The 25,727-nt window shown below is 37.7% G+C and overlaps 2 protein-coding genes across 3 annotated transcripts in view; one reads left to right on the top strand and one right to left on the bottom strand.

Moving 5' to 3' along the window:
- GALC (galactosylceramidase) overlaps positions 1-4,284 on the bottom strand; it is a 34,558-nt gene extending 30,274 nt beyond the window's left edge. Inside the window, exons 1-4 of one of the 2 annotated variants that reach the window (XM_065751697.1) lie at positions 4,114-4,284; positions 3,597-3,665; positions 1,205-1,268; positions 205-318 (exon numbers count right to left, since the gene is read on the bottom strand). In XM_065751697.1, the coding sequence (XP_065607769.1) occupies positions 205-318; positions 1,205-1,268; positions 3,597-3,665; positions 4,114-4,284 (418 nt within the window). The remainder of the gene's footprint in view (positions 1-204; positions 319-1,204; positions 1,269-3,596; positions 3,666-4,113) is intronic. The other variant, XM_065751704.1, reaches the window with a different exon arrangement.
- A 3,077-nt stretch (positions 4,285-7,361) lies between these two features.
- On the top strand, positions 7,362-13,342 carry GPR65 (G protein-coupled receptor 65). Its single transcript, XM_065751718.1, has 3 exons — positions 7,362-7,421; positions 8,873-9,046; positions 11,781-13,342. The coding sequence occupies exon 3, from the start codon at positions 11,822-11,824 to the stop codon at positions 12,968-12,970; it is 1,149 nt and encodes a 382-aa protein (XP_065607790.1). The 5' UTR covers positions 7,362-7,421; positions 8,873-9,046; positions 11,781-11,821; the 3' UTR covers positions 12,971-13,342.
- The last annotated feature ends 12,385 nt before the right edge of the window (positions 13,343-25,727 follow it).

Here is a 25,727-nt window from a genome sequence, read left to right as displayed (position 1 = left end):
ACAGGAAGGAAGGTGATGGGCTCTATGAGGATAAGGACATGATTGAACTTGGGGCACAAAAGATGTACAGATTCATACTTCATGTAAATTTAATTTATTCCCCCATTTTTTTCTAGCACAACATAAAAACACCTGTCCATTAAAATATCTAAGGGTAAGATGTTAGAAAAAAAAACATAAATCCTAAGGTTTAGGATAATTTACCTATGAGTTTAATTTGGGGGTTCCTCTTTTTAGCTTCTTTCATCAGCCACCACTCATAACCTCGGAAATAGTTCTCATCATTTTCATAGTGCATATGGGAGGGCTCAGTGCCATCTAGGAAGGAATAGACAGGTAGTTCACAATTATCTTCTGTGTCATAAGCTGTTGCACATCATGAAGTTTTCTGCATTGCTCACTGCTACAATATGCAGTCAAGCACATAGCTCCAATACGGTTCACACATTCTTTGCTCTATACTTCAAAGCAAAACGAATAGTGGAAGGGAACATGCAAAACTGGCCACCCTTCATTCTTAGCATGTTAACTTAGCATAAAGGTTTGGTTTTTAGTGGGTGTTCATTTTTGCGCCATTTCTGTTTTTTTGTTTTTTTTTTTTAGAGGCACTAGGCACTTTTTTTCTTGCATCAGAATGTTACTTACATCAGAATTACCTACTGGTCATTTCCTAGACCCTGATACGATAACCTTAAATACATATTTTAGCATTATCTTAGTTTCAACAACCACCAGGAAATATCAAGCATTAGGATCATAAGGGAAGGAAAAAAAAAAAAAAAAACAGTGATCAAACCCCAATGAAATGTAGAAGCTCAAAACCAAAAATGAAAACTGCTTCTGATCTTTGCATTTCCACATTTCTAAGGCATACATTAACTAGACCTACACAAGTTTCATGAGGTTTGTTTTGCAAAAACAGAATTTGAGAAATCCTCTGCAGAGGACTCTTCTTCTCTAGAATATAACCTATTTACCATATTATATATTTACACATTGAAGGGCAGGGGGAAAGGAGCACCATCTCTTGGTCAGAAGTATAAATTTCTTATACAAGACCGTAGACATCATCCCTTGATATTTCTGTGCAACTTCAGTAGAACAACAGAACATGCATCTCCACGTCTCAAGTGAAGAGAAGCATGCAGGACACGCTACTTACAGCATCACTGCAATGAGAAGCTAAACCTTGCATAATCTATACCTGTTGACTGTCCATCACCACCAATCTCTACTTTGAGAATATGTAAAGAAGCACCAAAATTTGGCTGGAAAAGAAAAAAAGAAAGAAATCAGACTAATGACAGGAACTGCCAAGCAGTTTAATTTTGAGGATGCTAGAAATTCAACATTTTTTTTTCCCCAATTATTAAATACTTAAAACAGACAGGATAAGGGAATATAGCAAATTCTACTTCCAAAGGAAATAGGGCAAGGTAAACAGAACAGTGGTCTGTTGTTAGTTTTACTGACTCTTGCAGAGTTAACGACACTTTGCCCCACCCTATGGATGTTACATTGATTATGTTAAATACTGAAAATTTCTTAAAGCAGAAGATAATCTTTCTGAGGAACATTAAAGTATTTTTAATACTACTATAAGCCAAGTTTACTGTTTCTTCCTAAAAAAATAACCAAATGATTAAATGTTTTGTCCTCATAAATTTATTTTATATAAAGGGTTACACTGCTTACATGAAAGAGCATACATATGGGTCAGAAATAACTTTTTCTGTAATTAGCAGGTTTCAAGAAAAGAAAAATTGCAATTCTGAAAAACAAATAGTCTTTTGGTACACTACCCTGTTTCCCTTGCATCTGGCTGGCAGGCAAAACACAGAATGTAAGTGCACACAATTTATTTCACTCCTACTATGTTCTTTCAGCAATTGGTGGTTTTAGAGTTGCTCAATCCAGAACTTACAACTCATTATTTTAATAAGCACCAGTGGAGCTGGGCTTCTGCATGGAATTAATCAAGTATAATTTTGGCATCCAAGTTTTAAGACTTAGTAATGAACTTACTAAAAAAAAAAAAAAAAAGAATGAAGCCCACACCTATACAGACATTTTTTTTAAAATAAGAAGCAAATATTCCCCACTTTTACATCTCTCTCCTTGAGCCATCTTTTATTTTAAACTTCTACACACAGCCTTTTCGATCTTTACCATGCAAACCAACACTAAACACAAGAAGAAAACTGAGGCAAAGCCTCCTCCCAGGTATCAGAACAGTTTTAGGGTTTCGGGTGAAAGAAAACGCTAAAGATGTTTCAAATACCATGCTCTCAGAACCAGACTTTCTTTTATCACATTGCTGCTGGTTCGTTCAGAAAACTCATAACATGCAATTTTGTTCTTCCAAAGAACACATATGTGCTCCTCAGTCACACATTACTCTTTGTTATACCCTTTACACAATTTTAAACTACACGGTGAATTACTTCCCTCCAGCCATCTGGATTACAGTACTTGAAAGTGACATGACATCCTCCTTCAGCAGAGTAATTCACAGTGCCAAAAGCAAAACAAGTTCTTTCTGTCCAGTGCAATAACCTTACCATATTAAGTTGAGTAACTCTACAGGTTACACTTACTACCTAAAGCAGCTTAAAAACCAAAAACATTCATATCCCCTCTACAGTAACTACACTAGCCTGGAATATATGTTCTACTGAAGTGATGCAGCCAAATTCACAAAATTGATAAGCTATCTGTTCTTGAATCAAAACTGTCTGACCCACTTCCTACGACCATAAAGCAAAAAGCCCTCATTAACTCAAAAAGGATGATGAAAATACGCTGAAAATAAGAAAAAGAGAAATCCTAATAATTTGAAGAAATAGGCTCCCAAACAACATGCTGACTATCAAGAACAGCAACTAAAAATGTAAGGTTCTGATAAAAACTTCTTTAGGACAGGCAGCAATTATCAGCTATATATTAGCAGCTGTCATGTTCTGAAGGAAAGAGACTCCTTCTTCTGGTTTTAGAGTTTGCTCACTTGATGACAACACTTGCTGGTTTTATTCTTCTCCCAGATGAAGCTTCCCAGCTTTTCACAGCAGAATCAAAACTCATGAAAAGCTAGGAGCAGATTCTTTATGGGAGAAGAATAAAAAAAGGTAAAAATATTTATCCCGCAAGTATGCATAAAAGCCAATTACATAATAATGAAAATTAAATCAGTGTCTGATAAAAGTGTTTAATACAACATTTATATGTATTTATAATTAATAATCATGCAAAAAAAAAGTTCTTCATACAGTATACTTGGATGAGTGGTTTTCTACAGTATGAACTGGCGTGCAAACCAGGGTTTCTCAAATAGGTTTAAGCTCCCTTTGGTTTCAACCATTCCACTCTTAGCTATAAAGCTATCTACAAATCACAGGTATTAACATAACCTATTGCTGTCTCTATTATTCTACAGTGCTCAAGTGTCAAGCTTAAAAAACAGCTTTAAATAGATGCTTCACAAGACAGAGCTTGCCTAACCTCAAGTAAGCCTGAATACACCACAGCCATCCCAACACGAGGCAGTAACAAGTTTGGCATGAAATCAGATATTGGAACAGCAGTGACACAGCCCTTACCTTGAACAGGTAATCTAAGATCTGAGAGCGATATGGTTCTTGGTAGTTCACAAGGAGTCTAGATGTGGCCTAAAACAGAAAAGAAAACACTAATACTTTAACATTCAAACATCCAAGTACATCCCATTTTACAATCTAGGCACTCCCACATAATTAAAAATCCTACAGAATTAAATACAGCATAAAGAACTTGCTGAACTCAAACCGAGATCTTTCTAACCCTCCATCGCACAGCTCCGACTTCGCAGACCGCTCACCCGAGATTCACTACAAGGAGAGCCCAGAGCGTAGGGACATGGGGAGATCCCACAGCCACAACAAGCTCTATCCCAGCACTGCTCTCCTCGCACCCTCCCCTCCCTGCCTCGGCTCACCGCCTTCCTCGCATTCCCCTGCAGCCCCACAGCCCAGCGATATCCCCAGCTATCCCTAACTGGTTCCCCCACCCCCAGCTGCCGCCGCCCCGAGGAGGCGACGCCACCCCATAGCGGCACACCATCAACCCGGCCCCGCTCACCCCACCGCCGCTGATCGCTCCGATCCCGTCGAACTCTCTGCCCAGCCCGCCGGCATCATCCAGCACGTAGACAGCAGCGACCCTGGGGGGTCCCAAGCCCCAGCTGGAGCCGAGCAGGAGCCAAGCACGCAGCAGAGCCGCAAGGCAAAGAGAAACCCTACCAGGCTTCATCCCAACAGCCCCGCACCGCTCTGCCAGCCGACCCATGCCGCCCGTACACAACCCGCATCTGCCCCCGCCCCAGTCCGCCACGTGACCGCGCAACCTGGCAATCACCTGTGGAGGGCGGGGCACGAGCGCTCCTCGCCGCCATTTTACTCCAGGGAAAGGCGTCTCAGCCCTTACTGGGCGGGCGTAGGGTGAAGCTGGTGGCTGCCATTTTGAGAGAGGGCACGGGAAGTCCCAAGCAGTGGGGGAGTGACTTTCATCAACTTAAAAATGGATTCTTCTTACAAGATCCGCTTCCTCCACCAATTTCCTCTCTCGTTTCTAGGACTTTACCAGTAACTGTGCCCAAACGCCTTGTACTGTAGGCGTGATAGCTGCAGCGTGGTGAAAGAAAGACCTTTGATCTTCTGTACAACAAACGGCGGTGTGGCTGGGAGCGGCTCTGGGGTGCAGGGTACCCGGGGCGAGGTTGTGCTCTGAGGACTGCTGGCTGGCCTCGAGGCTTTCATAGTCATAGAACAGCCTAGGTTGTAAGGCACCTTAAAGATCAACGAGCTCCAGCCCCCTGCCATGGCACACTGGTGATCAATCTATCTAAATATACACTGAAAAATCCTTAAAGTGCAGCTTTCTGACTATTAACGTTCATGAACTGCAGAGCTCACGTTCTGCATGTTTGAGGAGGAATGAGGCACTGCAAAATGCAGTGTGTGACATCATGCAGGCATACTGCTAGAGATGTAGAAAAACACCTGTTTTTCATGTTTCTGTTCACAAAGAATGCTGTTAGTTCAGGGACTGCCCATCTTGTCCGTGTCATTGAGGAATTTCATGTCTCAGTGATGACATTTCCCGATTAACATTTCCTGTTTATTTCTTTTTTAATGACAATACCAAACACTCACAAAACATTTTGCACTTTACAGCAATATCAAACATTAACTAATGAACCTGCTCACACCCAAATGAGCTATACGATGTCATTATTACGTGCAGAAGGACAGAGTGACTTCCTCAAGGATACAGTGAGTCATGGCAGAGGCAGAGTTATGCTCACGGTCCTAATTCACATTTATTCCAGCAGACTGTTCAGCTTTGCATACCTAGAGTGTGCAAACAAAGAAAGTATTGCCATCATGAGCAAACAAGTGTATAATTTAGGTGATTTCTTAAATTAATACATCAATTTATTCCTGGTAGAAGGCTTCAACAGAGGAATTCATTCTCTTTTCACCCACAGGAACCTAAAAACATCAGCTTTCAAAACTCATACTTCCATCCTCTACTGTGCTGAATGCCTGTCATTTCATCTGGTAGACAATAGCATTCTTGGAATCTGTTTCTGTGGAAAGAAGATGGTTGAACTATAAAGAATTTTAATCTGGATTAGAAATATTTTTTTTACCTGTAAATTCTGTTTTATTTTCTTTACATTCTTGTCCACAGCATAAGTACATAAGCTGCTGTAAACTCAATCACAACTGATACAATTATTGAAGACTTAAACAAAATATTCAATATATATATATTTTTTTTTTTGTAGAAAAATTTCTACTATTGGTGCTTCTGCTTTCAATTGTTCCTTCTTAGTTGCACTATAATCTCTGCCACCTGTAGTTTTAAGATGATGCAGATCTCCAAAAAAAAAATTAAAAAAAATTGCTCTTTGTATCAGAAATTGAATAGTTCAATACTGATGCAGACAAGAGTTGGACGGTTTTTTTGCATATGACTTTCCTTCCAGAAACATATAGAATGATAATCTCTTCTCTTGCTTCCTTTGGTTCTTCATTCCCCCGTCAACTCTTCAGCAAAGACCTTTAGAAATATGTCAACTACACTTCTCTATTTCTAATAATAATAAAAGTTGCTTACTCTTCAGTGAACTATAGGAACTTTTAACTGCCCACCATTCTTAGTAGCTGCCATGTTAGGAAAAGGCAGGTGAAAAGTGATGAAACAGGTCTTTTTCTAATGACTTTTGTCTCCGTGAAAATAAAGCTTTGATTGAAGCTCTAGCTTAGAATTTAAACTAACGTATCTTCAAGCTATGGTGCTGAAAATCCTTCATTTCACCAAGCTGGAGGGCGCTATGAGACCAGTTCAGGATTGCCTGCAAATAGAATTGAATGATTTGATAATCCGTAGAAAAATTGTAGCTAAAAATGTCATGCTCTGTCTGGGAAAAAAGGAAGTAACCAAGTCTCTGCTTCCAGTGGTTAAATATGCAACTACTTGGTACTGCTTTCAGAGAAGTAAGAATTTTAGAGCTTTTAAATTTGTCTGATTCATTTCTCCTTAGCATCTGAATCATCAAATAGGTTGCTTATTTTGTTATCCAATAGATGTATAATTAAAAATTCTACCCAGTTTCTTAGTTGCCAACATCATTCTAAATAGAATTTACAAAAAAAAAAAAATCAGAGTACACAATAAATTACTCTGATCACACAGGGAATGAACAAACTGTACCTATTTAACAATTTTTTCACCTTCTTATCTGTTAAAAGAATAACTTCGATGAAAGCAAAATGAATCTCCTTTTCATTTTGTATAAAGAAAAAACAAATATGCAAATTGAAGTGCATGACATTTTTGTTATCCTATATTAACTGGCACTGTTCACAAACTTGCTTCCATCTTTATGATACAGTTTTATGAATTCCTCTTATGTACAATTTTCTTTGATTCTATGATAACTTCTTAGGAAAAAGCAAGTGCCAAATCTTTTGGTCAGAAAAAGCTTCTATATTTTAAACACATGAAATAAAAAAGCCAGTGTTTTATTTCTGTGGAGTGCTTTCTCTGTAGAATGCATTTTCTCTTAAATAAGAGGTTTGTGATACACTCTACTCATGTACTTTAACAGTATCTTCAATAAAACTTTTCTAAATTTACCAAAAATATAAGATTTACCAAGCTGGTTACCATCATTTTTCATATTTCTGTCTAAAAAAAGAAAAAAGGGAAAAGAAAAAAAAAATCAAAAGGCTTGTGAGCTGTTGCTTCATTGGTGCATCCAAGATCAGCTTCCTGTTACTTTATCTGTTGAAGCAGTTTCTCTTCTCAGAACCGGACCCTGATTACCCCATCGATGGTACAGGAGTGAAACTGCTCTGTGGGAACACTTGATTCTCTAGGTGAGTGCACAAAATTCAAGAAGTCAGTGGATATATGTATATGTTGTGGTACAGATTTTATCCTAGCTTTCCCTTAATGTGATGCTGACACCATGCAACACGGAGTAGGGACAAAAAAAGAGGCTGGAAAAGACTGCTTTGGGGGAAGTAGTATTCTACCCCCCAACACAAGTGAAGTGTAAGGTACAAGGGCAAATAACTTCAAAAGAATGAGTTAGAAAAGACATGTCAGATTGATTTGTTTTTATAGAGTATTGCCGCAATCAAAACACCTATTGCTTAGAGAAAGAGGGGAGAAAGAATGGAAGGACTTGGGCATGAGTTTTGAGAATTCTGAGCTGTCCTTTACTCATTGTAAGTGCCTCAGAAGGCATTCCAGTAGCTCTTCTATTACTGCTCTTTACTATTTTAGTGCATTAAGAAGGTACTCAGCATTACTTGTGTGAATATACACCATCCTTATAACCTGGCAGAAAAACAAGCTATTCTAAAAGTAGGTAGCTTCCTAGAATTCCAGGCATCATATATGTGAAAATATTTTCTAAAGCATCTTTCTATATGCATAGAGGAAAACACAATGCACAGAAAGTTATAGCAAAATACTGTTTACCTGTGTAGTCCATGTTCCTAAATATATATATATATATATTTTCTATTTGCTCATGTTAATGAAATAGCTATGCTCTATAAAACAAATATAGTTGAAGTATATCTCAAAGTTAAAAAGGTTGAATTCTTTCGTGCCTGATTGAGTTTATACTGAATCTCAGTGAACTGTGAGCAAAATTTTGTGTTGCATGCAAAAATAATGCCTTTCATTTTGAGCAAAAAAGGCCACGTTACTGAAGGACATATTTCAACTCTTCAACTGAAGGTTTTCAGAATTAAGTGTTGAGATCTGGTTATTAAAGAAAATATGCAGCAATCGATGGTCCTTGTACTTTGAGAAATCAGCCTAGTTATATAACTTATGTTAAGAACAGAAATCTATCTGCTTCGTTGAACTTGTTTAGAGAAAAAAGAAAAAAAAATCATCTGCCCTTCCATCTCATGGCTGATAACACAGTGGCATTAGGACAGCAAGTATTCTACAGATCTACCTGATGCAATAGTGTTTTCTTCATTTCTGTCTTATCTAAAAAGCAAGGTATATGCAAAAATGAAGATTTTTACAGGTAAGACTATGGCACATGTATTTTGTATTTTTGCTTATGAAAGGATAAGTGCATTCTTTGTTACTTTCAAAATGGCATAAATGTTGAGACTGTGAAAAGTTCTCTTTGAATCTAAATTAGATACTGCAGACATACATCAATACCAATGCCATATGTAATATTCCTAAAGTTAATCTATAAGCTTGTCTCCATACATTACTTGATGTATAACATTTATTAGACCATTTCTCTGAATTTCACATCTGGCTGCAAGTTACTTTTTTTTTTTTTCTCCAGAGTTCTCTGAATAGCAGATTTTCAGTGGCAAAATGGCAAAGATAGTGGGACAACGATAGTCATTCAGTCATCTGTCTAAAAGCAAAAGTTGACTGTTGAGAAATATACTAAGGACTAGCAGGTACATTGAGAAGATGAGAAAAACCTTGGCAGTGCTTCAGATCATATTTTCAGGTAAGAAATCATTTGACATTACATAGTCATAAAGATCAGAAAAGTTCTAAGCAAGGAAGTTTGATTCGAAAAGGCTCCCCTGAGATAAGATCTTAGATAACTGTAAAAAAATGTGTTGTAATCAGTTGCAAAACAGATTTTGTTTTTGCTCAAGAAACTACAACATATGTTTTGCCTTACTTCTCTTGATAGCTCTGTTACACACAGGTCATCCATAAATGCCAGAATGACACACTTTTTAGCATGTCCTCATATGAGTAGCACTGATGATGTGTCATTAAAGCTGGGACATAGATTACCCGGGGAAGTTCAGAGTGCCTCCTGGGCTTTGTCTATAGAAATTATTGAAGACAGTAGTTGAAAAGAAAAGCTCAGGTGCTCTGAGCTGTGAACATGACAGACAGAAAAAGTGAGGAGGTAGGAAATTTCACATGATCTCAGCTATTTATTTATTAATAATACATTCAGTGTCCCAGCCTGTCTTTAGCCAGTTATAGCTTACATTGTTCATTCCTCAAGGCAGGTGGCTGGAGGGCAAAGCAAGGTCTTGCCTTGAAGAAGATACAGTTTGTTCAAACAAGTGCAGTATGCCCTCATGTATTTTACTTTATGATCAGTGAGACCCATAGAGGGAAACTGTTAAAAAAAGCAAGTTAAAAGTAGATATTTGAAGGTGGGTTTGTTGGTCTGTAGACCAGCATGAAAGAGCTGATAAAGCCACCTGTGCGAGGAGACAAGTCAGAAGCTTATAAGGATGTTCAGTCTATAATAAATCAAGATCAATTAACAGTGGAGAGTTTGTGGCGAGGGAAAAGAAATTCCTATTTCTCAGTCACACGATAAACACTGCCTCATGCGCTTACTGTGTTACATACATGCTTCTGAAAGGGCATGTTTCCCTGCAATATTTGTCACAGGTAACTTTTTACTGTCCTTTTTTGTTTTTTATTAATAGAAGTATTTTATCTGTTACTTATCTAATCAGTCTGCAAACATTTCCTTTGCTTTTGGTTGAAAGTGGGCCAGAAAAACCCTGAGATCTAATTTCTAGGCTAGATTTTTAACCTGAAACACTGATCTATGCTGGTAAGCTTAAGATGCCCTATTTACCATGCAGTTTTAATAAACCACACCAAGTCAAAGATATATTGTGCGTCTTACATATAGATGCAACATTTTTTTGAATAGTCATCATGTAAGTAAAGTTTCTCATTTCAACAAACTGACAAGTCCTCAAGAATTTTCATTGCCTTTCAAGCAGGTGAGTGATTTTAGGACTGTGAAAAGTTAGCCAACTTGATCAAATACAGCAATGGCAGTTAAAATGAAGTTTGCTGTTTCCGGCTACTAGTTCTCTCATTACTCCTTTTATATATATATATATATATATATATATATATATATATATATATCTCAGTGAAAGTTTCTCGATAGAAAAGAGACATCCATATAGCAACCACTCATTAGTCACTAAGCCTACATCGATTTGTCTGACAAACCCACAAACCTCTACACGCATTCATCAGACTCATAAAGGGCAGAATGAATTTACTCATCATTTAGGAAAATTCCTATCCGTAAACTGTCTTCCATTTGAACTGGTTTGTATGAGAGAACACTTGTGAACAGTTCTATCTTGCAGCCTAACCAGTCTACAACCTTTTCATCTCTTCTGCTGGTAGTCTAGGCTCAAAACAGACAAGCTATTAGAGGCGATGGCTGAAGCAGTTAGTATATTTTATCAGTAGAGCTAGACCACAGCAAATGCTCTGTAGGCGTGTTTCCAAATGACAGAGCTATGATATAATCAGTGACTGCCAGTTGTCTCATAAGTATGGTAGTACAGCCTTACTGAAAGGTCAGCTGTTTTAAGTGCTTTCAAAACTTAAGCACCCAACTTTTCCAGTTGCATTGGAAAAGTCAGGGCTGCCATTTAAGTGGTGTTTTCATGCTGAAGGTATCGACACCCATGGTTCTGGTTATGCCTAAGATGAGCTTAACTGCTGATAGTTTTACAAACTCACGCAAGGCAAGTACAGTTTCTTAGAGGAAAGAAGTGTAAATGAGAAACCATACTCAGACAGTCTCTGTGTCACTGGAGTCTGGCACATTTTCCTGTGCATCCGTGAATCCATAGTTTGCCATATTTCATGTAAATTTTCCTGGGACATGCAGTAACCTTTGCTGGAATAGCATGAAAAGTTATTGGGGGACTGCATACTAATGAGAGTTAGGGAAGTGTAAGGATGCATCAAGAGTGATTCATAATAGAGGCAAAACTTGGCCACAAGTTGTGGCTCTTCTGAGCAGATCTCAACAGCTGGAGGTGCCTGAAACCCTGTCTTTCTATCCTTGTCTCACCATTGTTTTAATTAGGAGGAGGGTATCAGGGATAGGAAATCTGCCACATTCATATTGTCAGAACCTTATTCTTCTCAGGTTTATTTGTGGCGCACTTTCTGATCTTTGACTTTCTCACAAGAGAGAACTGTGACTGCAGGACTCATCTTTCTGGATATGTCTCAGCCATTCAGTCTGCTTTACCACAGTATAAAATTGCATCTGACTGACTGGCTTTGACCTTCATAGACATTGCAACTCTTCCCCTGAATGTGCCTATTCAGGGATTTATAAATCTGTTGATCGCCTACAAAGACAGTTTATATCTTCTAAATAAAAACTTTAATCAAGAAACCCAAAAATGTTGTAGCTGATTTTTTTTTCCCCCCAACAGAAAAATGGAATTTTACCAACCAGATCCTGAAATACTAACAGATGAGCACCAATCAGACTACAAGGTTTTTTTGTTTGTTTTTTGCATCTATACTGGAATTATCCCAAAACTACACATGGTGGACAATGAACAGCACTGATGATTGCCATGATGATTATACCCTGGATAAGTATTTGTTTCCATTTGTGTACAGCACTGTGATGGTGATCAGTATTCCTATCAACTGCATATCCCTCTATGTGTCTTGCATTCAGGTGAGGAAAAAAAATGAGTTGGCAGTCTACCTATTTAGTCTGTCCCTGGCTGACCTTTTGTACTCTGTGATTCTGCCTCTGTGGATTAATTATGCCTGGAACAGAGATAACTGGACCCTTCCTGCCAGGCTTTGCCAGATTTCTGCCTTCCTTATGTACATGAATTTTTACACCAGCACTGCATTCCTCGCTTGCATCTCTCTCGATAGGTACCTGGCAGTAGTTCACCCCCTGAAGTTCCAGCACTTACGCACAAGAAGAATTTCACTGATCATCAGCATAATTGTTTGGCTTCTGGAAGGCACCTTTAATTCAGTTATACTGATGAATAAAGAAGTATTTAATGATCCTTGCAATTCTACTAATCATATATTATGTTATGATAAATACCCCCTGGAATGGTGGCAGGCACAGGTAAACTTTTTCCGGATATGCTCAGGCTACCTGCTGCCTTTGATAATCATTTTGTTTTGCTACCATAAAATCTACCAAGCAGTGAGGTGTAATCAAGCCACAGTAGATGAAGAAAAGAAAAAAATCAGGAAACTTATACTGAATATCACAGTTACTTTCATTGTTTGCTTCACTCCTTATCACGTTGTATTGCTTATTCGCAGCATCAAAGAACCTCACAACTATAACATACAGCTTTTACAGTCAATGTATAAGATCTACAGAATCACACAAGCCTTTACAAGTTTGAACTGCATTGCTGATCCCATTCTTTACTGCTTTGTGAGTGAAAATGCACGAACAGACATTCTGAATTTGCTCAGGTGTTGCTTATACATTCAAAAGCCTGAAGGAAACCAACCGGAAGAACATGCTTTGTGTAGTTTTGCTACAAAGAGCAATGCTCTGGTCACATACCGATCTTCCTGTGAAACAGAGACTGTAAAATGTCTGCAAGAGCACAGCCAAAGCAAAAGTGGATAACATAAAGGGAAAAAAAGAAAAAATCTTCCCTTATCTGTATCTAAGTAAAGACCCCCAAAATACTCTAATCTAGTTGAAACCAGTAGTTGGAACTAGTTAGTATATATTGAAGGGCCAATGAAATCAGTGGAGCATCATAACATTTGTTTAAATCAGGTGTGGTACGTAAATCAGCATCAACAAACAGTCAAGAAAAATCAACATGACGTGCTGACAGAAATACTGAGGTTCCCCTGAAGAACTTCCTCCTGTACCAGCTTGCTAGCTAGCCCTTATACTCAGTACACACATACTCAGCTGGAAGAAGTCCTTTCAACGTTGTTTTCCAGTTTTAACAGAAATCCAAAGCTCACCTGAGAAAGATTCTTCCATAGAATTATTAAATCAGTACTATGACAAATGAATGAAAAATGCATACACACAAAGATTATTCAAACAGTTGACAAAGGAGGAGACAAACTGATGGTGCTTTGATGATTCCTGTCTTTCTGTAATGACTCACATTCTCCTTCAGCATAACACCACCACAATTAATTACCTTTTAAAACTGTTAACTGTAGGACTTCACTTATTTGCTCTTAAGTGTTTTACCTTTTGGAAAAAAAACTATTCTAATGTATTATCATATTCATTACAATATTAGAACTGAATTTCTAACAATTAAAGATTTGTTGTTTAGAATATAAGGAACCAAATTTAAGCCACAGAAGATTAACTCAGATGAAATTTTATCTCATACATTCAGGAAGGAAAGGATTGAAAGATTAGGTTTCATATCGCCATGAAATAAAAATAAATAAATAAATCTATCTTCAGTCTAGCTTATTGTGACTGAAATCTGGAGTGTGGTTTTGTTTTTGGAGACAAAGGAGCAAAAAGGTTTATATTCATTAACTTAACTGCAGCTGGAGGCCTCAGCTAGAGTTTCCAGAGCTCTCAGTCGGATAGTTAAAGAACAATAATCAGTAATCCAACAAGCAATACTAACAAGCCAAGAAAGAAGGCAGCAACCAAGTAACACAAATATTGAAAAGGTTGATGCTAGCACAGATCAAAAGTACTGGTCTGTTAATGCTAGGATGTCTCCATGTGGTTCAGAGATAGCAGTGGCTGCACGTTCCTGTGAAAAGATAGTCAAAATTTGTCTCCTCTCACAGACTTCTCACTTTTGACCAGTTTCCAGGAAGAATGTTCAGTTGTGGTGGGTTCCCAGTTTCATAGAGGATGAAAAAAATATTTCCATCAAAAAGATGTCCCTTTAGCAACTTTGCAATGGAAAGAATGTTGACCAGTACTTTTCAGCACACATCCAGGGTTGGCATTATACTTGGTGGCCACAGTCAGTATGGAGATTCTTATAACAAGATCCCTCTACATAGAAATTACAATATCTCCACTACAGAGAACCACTGTTCTTTCCACTGCTCCTGATATTGTCTATTTATACTACTTGAGAAGGTAATTTAAGAGGCTGAGGATACTGGGGATGTTCAACCTGGAGAAGGGTGACCTACTGGCAGACTTGCTATAACCACAAAGAACGTTGAGAAGATGGAGACAAGCTTTTCCCAGCAGTACAAAGTAGAAGGACAAGAAATTGTACATAACTCAAAGCAAGAAGGATCAGAGTTGATATAAGTAAAAATTCTTTAATTATGAGGATGGTCAAGCAGTGGAGCACATGTATCAAGAGGTCCTGCACTCTCCATCCTTGCAGGCTTTCTAGATCCATCTGGACACAGCCCTGAGGCAACCTGGTCTGGCCTCATAGCAGACCTTGCTTGGAGAAGGAAATGAAACTAGAGACTTTTCTTAGATCCCTATGAAACAATTATCATGTGATGCTATGAACTTTTATAAACATTTGTGTAATTATTCTAGCTTCTACCTTCCTCTTTAAATAGTTATGTTCCTTTCCCATCTTTTTTTTTTAAATCTTTGTACTGGATTTTGTCTTGACATGCTTTTCTGCTTTAATTCCATTTTATATAGTATGAAAGAAAAAGTATGCAAACATCAGTGCAAATTGCTTCACCACAGATGTGTCCCTATACTGACCTAAGAACATAATGCATTATGCAATAGAACGAAATTTCACTGCAGCACTGGAATAAAATCAGAACTAAGATTCACTGTAACTTCATGGGGAAAAAAATCTCAGTGATTTATTTCTACACCTTATACATGCCAAAAAGGTTGGAAAGCTAAATCTGTTGGGTTTAAAATGATATTAAATAAGGGGTAATGGCAACTAAAGCTAAACAATAAAATTGATTCAAATTTAACCTGTGTGTCAGCAATCAGTCAAATCTGGCCGCTCTGCAAGGAACAGGGAACCAGAAACCTCAATGAGAAACTGTGCACTCAAGCAAGGTGTGCATATCAGATCTGGTGATGGTAACCAGCATGAGCCAACAGCCCTGGACAAATTCACAGTGACACGTCAGGTCTGAGTCTGAGATGGAAAGGCAAGGCAGCAAGCCAAGGTCAGGATCAGTGAGGTACAAGGCCAGGCACCATGTTCCTGGGAGGTAGCTCAGCAGGGCAAGTGCTTGAGCTGACAACTCCTGTTACAATGCCAGGGAATCACTGTCAAGACTCCCCCCAGCTTCTTCTCACATAACTTCTCCCAGCAGCCTGGCCCAAGTTGCACGGCAGCACTGTGCCAGCAATTGCCTCCTCACAAGCAGCTAAATCCAAGAAGGCAGGGGAAGAGACCACACAGTGCGAATTCAAGGTCCTGACCTTGGCCCTGTAATTTTATACTTCATAATTTTCCACCATTGTTTATGAAAGCCCTAGCTTGAACCACATTCCATTGTTGTATGGATGTTTTTGATAGCATCAGTTCTTACAGTACCACCCTACCTAACTGAAGATTTGTTTTGAGATGAAGGAAATCAATGACAATACCTGACCCATAGGCCGGACTTCATGAAGGAACTCTGATAAATTAGGGCTCTACTTTAGGAAAATAAAACATAGGTACCTAATCTCTTTGTCTGTTATGAAATACTAACTTCATCTGTTTACTGACTGTTAAAATGAGGAAGCTGAGATGTAGAGACTGCAATGCCTTGTACTTTAACTATTTCTGTATTTACCTCAGTCCTTTTTACAAAGCTAAAGATTTGCATTCTTTTTCATTCTCTCAACAAATTTGTGTCCCAGCTGGATCAGATTTATCACATGAAAATAAACATCTATATTTTTTTCAGAATCACACTGTGTTATAGAACAGTGAAAAATAAATGCCTTTGTGAAGGCTCCGATCCATGTACTATTCTTACTGAACATTTTGTGTGGAATTACTAATAGCTCTGCAGTCAAAAATAAGACATAAGTTCACAGAAATGTCTTCAAAAGCATGGACATTTCTTACCCTGAAGATAATAAAATCCAAAGATCTATTTAATGGCAAGAAGAAATACACGAATTCAAATTCTAATTTTTCCTAACAGAGAAGGCCTAGAAACATTAATGTATGACATAGGTACCAGTGCCTCACCTATCTCTATTCTCTTATCCATAATTTTATTGAATAGATAAGTAAGTGATGGTAATTTATTAACTAGTTATGAAATATCAGTGCTACATAATACTGTTTTTAGTACAATAACAACAGAGGTGACTTCATATATCAATATTTACTTCAAGCAGAATCTACCTTCCAGTAGTCCAGCAAAGATATAACACAGCTTCTAAACTAGGAGTCTTTCAGAGAACCTGCTGATGCAATTTCAAACTTCATTTAAGCTGTGTTTCCTAGAATCTTAGCCACAAGCACATGGCATTCATGACGCAGACCATTGTTCTTTTCTGATCCAACTACAGATCTTAATGTCAGTCCTGACTCACACAGCTATAGACAAACAGGGACTAAAAGACACTCACTTTTTTTCTGATCTTTAACACGTCTGACTTCAGAGCAACTAAGAAAGTCAAAGAGAACCTTGAATTTGAGCTATATTCCACTTCCTGTTCCCACTCACAGAGAATGACATTTTAAATTGATTCTAATTACTCTGGTGACAAGCTTCTAAGACTGTCACTCTTTCATGCCAGTAAGGAAAGGAGTGCAGTGCCAGTTCAGCTACATGCAACTTTTAACATTGCTTACCAGTATTATCAGTGATGTCATCAGCCTAGTTCTCCAGTTTCTAACGCGAAAAAGCAGCACCTCCCTCATTTGCTCCATCTTCACTCAGCATAGAGATGATAAACAAGTGATAGTGTTAGAATGGTTAGTAGTAGACCCCTAAGAAAGGGAACCAAAGTGTGGATCTGCACACATCAGGATCGGGAGCAACTGCTGCACCCAGTGAATGGGTGCTGAAAACGGCCAGGGTTTTCCTTCTATGAGACAGCAGATACCTATAGTTCCAGAGCCCTGTCAAATGGCAGCCTACCCCTACACACCACTGTATCACCCCCTTCACAGTACTGCATCCATGGCCTAGTAGTGATGGAAGGTGGAGAATAAAAGAAGATACAATCATTTAGGGAAAGTCCATAGGTTGGAAAAGACCTACAAGATCATCTAAGTTCAACCATCCTCCTATCACCATCCCTACCCACTGAACTACTAAGTCAAACCCCTTAGCACCTCATCTAAACGCTTCTTGGTACACAAAGCCCTTGTGTATGTTCTTTTTGCACAGTTGCACTACAATGTCTGTTTTTACTGATATAATGCTAGCCTAAAGTAAAAATAGATCAGTCCATACTTTTTTTTCCCCTATAAGTTGACTTTGAGTATTTTGTTTACAGAGAATACAGATATCCAACCCTTTTACACGTAATGAGAGAGACCCTGAAAAAAAAACCTCTCACAAGCTGTTATTTTAGATATAGTATTTTTAGAAATATTATTGCTATAGCAACAACTTCACAGTTAAACGTTCAATACCAGGGACAACAGATTCTTTTTTTTCTTTTTTTAACTTTTTTTTTCTCTTCCCCAGTGAACACAAAATCTGTTGCTATATGAAAAAAACTAACGTGGTGACCGATTTGGTAGAACTGCAGTCAGATACAGAACCAGTGTCCAATAACCTAAATATAAACACAGCATTTAGTTTTATGCTCATATGTATGTCAGTGAGCCTCAAAGTTTTTACTGTTTCTTTAGATATCTAGATGTGATACACTGTCCTTCAGATGATATACTGAAGATCATTTATCATAAGCAATCACTGTCTTTTTCCAAGAGCTGTTGGTAATCTCAAATGTGCTATATTCAGTTTCAGCTGAAGCTTTAGTTTGACCTGTAAAACCATGACCTTACCTTTTGTTTCTCACCACTTGAAAGTTTCCTCCCTTTTATCAATAGACATGTGAAGTAACAGCAATTTTTCCCATCCCCCACAAAGAATGACACCTAGAAACGTTTCAAACTTCTAGCACTTTTACCAGAGTTTTCTGTGCCTTGATGTGAGCACTAATACAGAGGTATATTAAGCTATTTAGAAGAATTTTCTCCTCAGCTTTGTTCTGATGCCTTTTTAGATCTCAAGGCAAGTACTAAATCTGGAAAGTCAGTCTAAAGCAGACTGAAGAACTTTTTAAAGAGGTTTAAAAAAAACAACAAAAAAACCAAAAACCCTAAGACTTGGAGGGCAACAGAAGCTGCAGTTATGCCAAGTATCAGTTTTGAAAAGAAAATAAACACTTGGCTTCACCTGCCTTCCTTGCTTACCCTAAGGGACTGCAACACACAAAATAATCCACAGCAAACTGAGGTTTCTGCTTCTTCTCAGAATACAGGAAAGGTTCAAAGTGAAGATGAGTGCTGATACATTCACATCAACCCCATGAAGGCAGAAATGACCTCTCCTTCCTGGCATGCAGTGTGTGTGTACATGTGGTCATCTGAACACTCAGTGAACCAACATACAGATTCTGTATAGTATAACCAACCTATCTAAATGTTTCAGACCAAGATGTTGTACAGGAAAACAATACTGCTTTTACGCTCACATTTGTTACAGCATTAGTGCCAGACTCGTGAAATACAGCTGGCAATTTCCTGCTCACCTGTTTTAAGCTTGCTGTAGTGCCAACCTTCCTTGCCTGTCTGCATGGCTGTCAGTGCACAATGCACTGACACAATCCAGTCCACATATCACTACAGGAACATAATAAAACTAGTAAAATACCACAACATATATATTCTCAAGGAATTCCTGGTGAGTCAGTGTTTCAAACTGTGCTGAAATATACAGCTGCTGTTAATTCCCTGTAACATTCTGTTCAAGTATTACATTTTTTCACTAAGTATAACATTCACACTTGGAATATTTATTACTGGGGAAAGCTGGGAATAAATTTAGGCAGTAGCATTTAGCAGATTAAAATTAGCTCCTTTGCAAAATGAAAAATTCAGCTATGAAGAATTTTTTAGATCCCTTCTACATCACTAGTAGATTCAAAAATTGACTTTAGAAAGGCCTGGCATATGCAGCTTTGAAAACATCAAGAAATACTTATCACCATAACTCAAACTCTACCAAGGAAAGAGAAGGGCAGTAATTTGCATTGTTTACAATCATGAATTCACAAGAAGTTTTTCATGTGGTTATCTGAAAGTTATAACTCTTGTACCTGGAGGTTTTTATATTTTCCCTTATCTTGTGTTTTATGTTTATCACTGCAGAAAAAGTGTGTTGAAACTGTGACTCTTAAACGCCTAAATTTAAACTGTCATTATTTTAAAAAAGTCTTGACACTTTGATTAATCTAAGACTTATTATTTTTCAAACTTGATGTTCTTTTTATTTCTGCACAGTAACAGGAAGTAACCCACAAAAAGCATCAGAATAAAAATGAGAGGAAAGTGATAGAATGTAGGGTTCTTGAGTCCTTACTGCTGCAAAGTGGATTTAACTGGAAGCCTATACAAAAATTGCTAACTTGGTCTGTGTAAGCTTACCTTTGTTGTACACTTAATTTAATATGCAACCACTTCTGGATACTTCTGTGGATTTCAGCCAATTATGCAGTTTCCCTATTTCTAGCATTTCATGCAGAGAAACTAGGATGAAGAAATCAGAGACTCTTCAAAATGCAACCTACATAGGAAACATAAGGCATCCAGACACTGTGCATGGTCCTTCATTCAAGACCCCCTGCAAATATACTGCAGATGTTCAAGTAGTCAAATTGTAATCCCATAGAGAGGTGGTAGTTATCCTGATGCTTGGTATACACTTCCTAGAAAATGCCTATTTTCCTGTCACTTCTGCAGATTAATTTCTACTTTATTTGTTCTTCCACAGAACAAATGATGTAGCATTTTCAATCAAAGAAACATAGCAAAATACTTCACATACATAGTTATCTTAATTGTAATTGTAGTAAAAAGCCTGATCTGTGAGACTATCCTCACTAGGTGGCGATTTTGTTCTGTTCAGTCAGGCCTTACAGATGAACAGAAAAAAAACTAGTTTTAAGATGTGTTTTGTACATAGAAGAAATAAAGGCAGTGTGCAAACAGAATTGGCCTCTAAGTTTCCAGAAAGATAGGGTGAGCAGCTGTAGTCTTTTCAGATTCAGCCTTGAGATGCTGCTAATTTCCAGGCTGTGAGTCACCAGACCTGAAAACTAGAAGTTAAACATAAAAACCAACAAACCTAAAGACCTTACCTGCACATTATGAGCTTCCTACAAGCCTGTATATATTAATAGCTTGTTTATGATTATTTTTTTCTAAAACAGAAAAAGCCTCTTCTTCCTGCTACTTATTGCAAAATATGTATTCAGGCAGCAGGCATCTGTATTGCTCAACAAAGCAAGCTCTTCCAGTCTGTAGCTTGATGGGCCCCTCATTCCTGTACTCACCCCACCAGGCTTTTTCTTCATATCTTTCACATGCACTGCTCCTGGGGTTGACACCAGTTCAAAGACCACACCTGTACTCAGTGCTGCTGAAAGTCTTCCTTATATCTGATGAACCCTTCTGTCTGATATATCACACCACCAGACGTATAATGCTTTCTACTGGACATTCACACTTCCCCTGTACCAGTCAGCTTCTCTCCTCAACCGTTCACAGCACATAAGCTCCCAGGGCAGCAGCTCTTTAACTGTCAACCTCAAAGTATGTGTTTTGCATTATTGAAGGACCCCTGAAGCAAATTCACGCTTTACCCACATTACAGCTGCTTGTTTCTTCACAGATATCCACTTCACTGAAGTACAATAAATAATTTTCCTCTCTCTCCTCTATGATCAGACCTTCCAAATACTTCCAAGTAGAATCATCATCTTCCACATTTCTCCAGACTCTGCAGGATCTAGCTTCATACACAGGGCTGTACACACTCCCCAGCTTTCCTGGTGCCCCAAACTTATCACGCCCCCTTACCAAGACAATTAGGCCTTCCTTCTATTAGTTCTACTATTCTTAATGGTTTTACTCAATTCTTCTTCTTCTCCCTATAACTGTAATCAACATTCCTTTATGCTTTGCCATATTCATGGTTTTCTTCTTTCCATAAATAAGTAACACAGAACAATTACACAAACTTCTTTCAATAATTTAGCATCAGCTATGAATCATCTCAACTCCAGAGGAGAGAATTTCACTAGTTACTTAGATTTTAAACAATTTCAGTCTTCATTTCAAAGTGATTTATGTGTTTCAAGAAGCAGTATAGAATGACTTAATTCTCAGCATTTATTAGATTTGCTCCTTTCTACTCAATTTTTATTCTAGACAATATTATTCATATGAAAAAGATGTCATTTCAGAAATGTGATACTGAGATTATTTCAAATGTCTGCAACTAAAATCAGAAATTAAGCTAATAAACTCTTGCTTCTAAATTGTAATAATGACTTGCAGTATACCATCAGCTCTTATTTTGCTGGTTCAAAGAAAAGGAATAGATTTTGCTGGTCCACCCCATACATTCATTAGGCACCTGTTATTCCTTTCTCTTCTGCCCCCATGTTGTTAGTCCTTGGTCTGCTCCCTTCTTCTCTCCTTTCCCCAAGTTACATTGCTGTATTTCTATATGCTGATCTCTGTTCATCTCCTTACACCAATATTAGCATGAAAAAAACTCTGAGCAACTGACAATGGGAAATACACTATTGTAGGTTTAAGTTTGTTGATGTTTGGGGTTGTTGGTTTTTTTTGTTTTTGTTTTTGTTTTTTCTTTGTTTCGTAAAGGGGGAGGGCATTGTTTTGGAGGGAGGTGAACAACCCAAACAAAAAAACTCATTAGACAATGGTTTGTCTGAATAAAAAAGGATGCATTTGCCACAGTAACATCCACAAGTAAGGTTGAAGAGAATGTTGTCAGAGTTGGAGTAATCTCCTAAGCTGACCACCTTGAAATCCTATACACAATAAGAAAATAAATGAGATGTCATCAAAGCTAGGTTCCTCTTCAACTGAAGAGCAGACAACTTTCTGTTTTATGTTTCCTCCTTTCACATTTCCTGTTATTTGGTTCTTGCTAGCTGTATGGGTGAATATCTTAATACAAAGAAGCGACTTAAATTTAGCTTTAATATTTATATTTATAATTAATTTACATCTTAGCCTTAGAATACAACTACAACAGTCTAATTTCATGTTGAATTTCAAGATACTACTAAAAGCGGATTTCCTTAGAAAAGTACAAGATGTTAAGCTTGATACTAACTTGATTTTCTGTGGTTTTTGAGAAGCCTGTGAGAAGAGATACCCAGAGCGCACTGCAGCACGATGTCTTAGTCACACCAGCCAACAGGAGCAGCTCTGAAGACTCAGAGCCATAGTTCTGCAGGCAGTTTCAGATCTTTAGGTTAAGATTACATTCCCCTTTTGAAATCTTTGAATATATCATAGATAAATGAGTAGTTGTTGGTTGATACAATGAATAAAACATAATCCAATTAAAAGCATTAGACTATACAAATACTTAAAGTTAATTCCCAAGCTTCAACATAGAAGGTTCTTCCATACAATTATGCCCATTTACATGGTATGAAATGAGATTATAACCTGATTCTGAAAGACTGTATTTTATACATATGAAGGCAACAATGTATACAGATAGTAGACCTGACTTCTCAGCCCTGGTGTAAATATTCCACTATAGTATTCTGATAGTGTTTATTTACAAATATCTCCTTCAGCTACCATATTATTTCTGAATAAAATCAAATATTTATCAGAATAAGACTTCGGTTGTTGGATTGGATATAATTATTATTCTTGGGAAATGAAGATGAGCACATTCATTTATACGTTTGTTTATCTTAATCAGAGCAATTATAAATTCATAAGAGGTTGCTCTGGTCATCTGTTTTATAGTAGGCAAGACTCAGCTATTAGCTATCAATATCCTGCCATCCAGAAGAGCTACTCCTTAATTTTAGTTGATGAGATGAGACTGTGCTTCAGTGTTTCCCCCTAGGTAAAACTCAGGGATGCTGCAGATGAAAAACCTGTACAAAAAATGCCCTCAAAGAAGTCAGCTCCATTACTGATCAATAGAAACTAGACTGTGAATTGACTACATTGTGTAGCCCAGAACAAATCTTATTATGTCTTTGGAGTATGTTAAGGCTCAAGAAGTAAGCCCCAGAGCTCTGCAAAATGATATGAATCCTCCTAAGTCAATGGAGCTGGACAGCTTTACATCTGCAATGGAACTAACCTTTGCTAATAAAGCCTGTTGCTTCTACGAGGAATTCTGACTTTTTACATCATTTCAGAAACAGGCTTTTATTTCAGGCTCTCAAATGCTAGGTGTCATCCAGCACTCTGCTTGGTGCCCACTCACTGGAAAATTGTCATATGCACCCTCAGGGGGCCAACAGGGCAGACCATTACCCTTTAAGTACCACTCTGCTATCCCACACACTGCTTTAGCTCTTTGGTAGCTCACTGCTAGTTCATTTTATTCTCATTTGGGAGGGATAATGAGAAGAGTCTTGCTAAGCCCTTACATGATATTAATAATTATACAGGGATAAGCACAGTATGAATAACTGCAGGGTGCTATGTTAGGCAGAAATAACATCTAACTATTTAAAAAGGGAAGCTTTTTCCTCTATACAATGAGAAGCAGAAAAAAATTGCCAGAGGATGAGATAGATTTGTGATACTTCAAAAACTACTACTTTTCAATTTTTTTGTCCTGCACCATGTACTGAGTTTAACATAATGTTATTAGGCTGAAAATCCTCCACTACTCCGCAAGCTATTTTTAATAAATTCATCATTACAGTGACAGCAAATGTAAAATAAATGTATTAAAAAGTGCAAACGTTTTTAGAAATTGAGTGAATTGGGCTCTGGAGATAGATACCATTGTTAATTCTTAATGAGATAAATGCAGGTAAAAAAAACATTGATCCATTGAAAACCTAATTCAGGGGTTACCATTGCTTTTCTAACATGTAAGTATGAAAACTACATGTGGACTCAAAAAAAGTTAACGTCTACATTTCAGAAATCATGTTACAATGGTAACAATTAATAATGACGTGATCATAAGTGGTCACCTGTAATTGAAAGTCCCTTTCAGCTGCAGCCTGAAGCATCTTACAGCTGTAAAGTGATACAAACAATAATAAGGATGCCTCCATCATTCCCCTTCCCTACATAACTATTTCCTACTATCTTTTCATTAGTTTCATTTCTAAAGTCCCAGCTGAGGGACTTTCCATTGTTAAGTTCTCTAATCCATAGCCCTCTTTCATTGTTGAGGGATTTAATTAATATTCTCAGATACTAGTATAAGGAAAGAATTAAATACATTTATTTGGTTTAAAATGTTTTCCTAGACATGAAAGCATTGTAATGTGTTGCACAAAGGAGTAGATATACTACACCTGATTAGAAGTTGCCTGGCCAGCTGACCATGGAGCTTGATAAGATCCAGAAAAAGCCTTTCTAGCTCTCTCAGGACATTTGTTTGTTTATCCTTGAAATAAAAAGGAGTGGACATATGGAGACCATTGCACACTTCTACTCAAAAAACTTCCTGGGGTGAACAGTGAAGATCTTTACAAGAAGCTTTGAGCTCAGCAGCTGCTGTTCTGAGGATGATGGATCTGTCAACATACCAGAAGCATCTGCTACTAACCTGTGATTTTTCCACACCCTGACTTCAAATACCAATTTATGACAGAACTCATCAGAGCCATTACAGAACTTGTCTGTTGGTGACACAGCTTTACCTCTAGATTCCACTGCTAATGGAAACCATTTCTAACACTGAACACTCAGCCAACAGTTCTCATCACAGGGTCTCAGAACACCACCAAAAACCCAAGGAAATTTCCAGAAGAGGTTTTTAGACCTAGTGACTTTCATCTGAAGCTTTCTTTGATTTAATTAAGTCACCAAAGTCTTCTGAGAATAAAAACTTGAAACCCAGTATTTTCCTTTACAATACAATGAGTAAGAGAAAGGGGAGAAAATCATGCAGTTATAACCTCCTAGTTCAGTCCCCCACATATCTGTGTATCCTGCAATTATTTTAATGCTCTTCCTGTGTATCTGTGGTTTCCACAAAGCATGCAATTGCTTTTAAAGAAACACATTAATTTGTTTAATGTCTTTGCCATTCTTATCCACAGACTAAACCCATTTGATCATTATTGGGCAAAATAAGGAAACCAAGAACAAAAACAAGAAAATCAAGGCTGCTTGAGTTGCTCTAATTACGCTTCCCTTTCTAAAAGCCTTGACAAATGTCCTTCATCCCCTTTTGCAATCTAGGAATAGTAATTTGTGCTAGAGCAAAACCCAGGG

This window comes from Cyrtonyx montezumae, unplaced genomic scaffold (genome assembly GCF_038088225.1).
Source record: "Cyrtonyx montezumae isolate F1298 unplaced genomic scaffold, pur_monq_1.0 scaffold_10, whole genome shotgun sequence".
In the NCBI taxonomy this organism is placed as follows: domain Eukaryota; kingdom Metazoa; phylum Chordata; class Aves; order Galliformes; family Odontophoridae; genus Cyrtonyx; species Cyrtonyx montezumae.
This window is presented reverse-complemented; position numbering and strand designations above follow the sequence as displayed.

Bases quoted from the DNA above. Each gene is read 5' to 3' on its own strand.
- GPR65 (XM_065751718.1), top strand. From the start codon at position 11,822: ATGAGCACCAATCAGACTACAAGGTTTTTTTGTTTGTTTTTTGCATCT.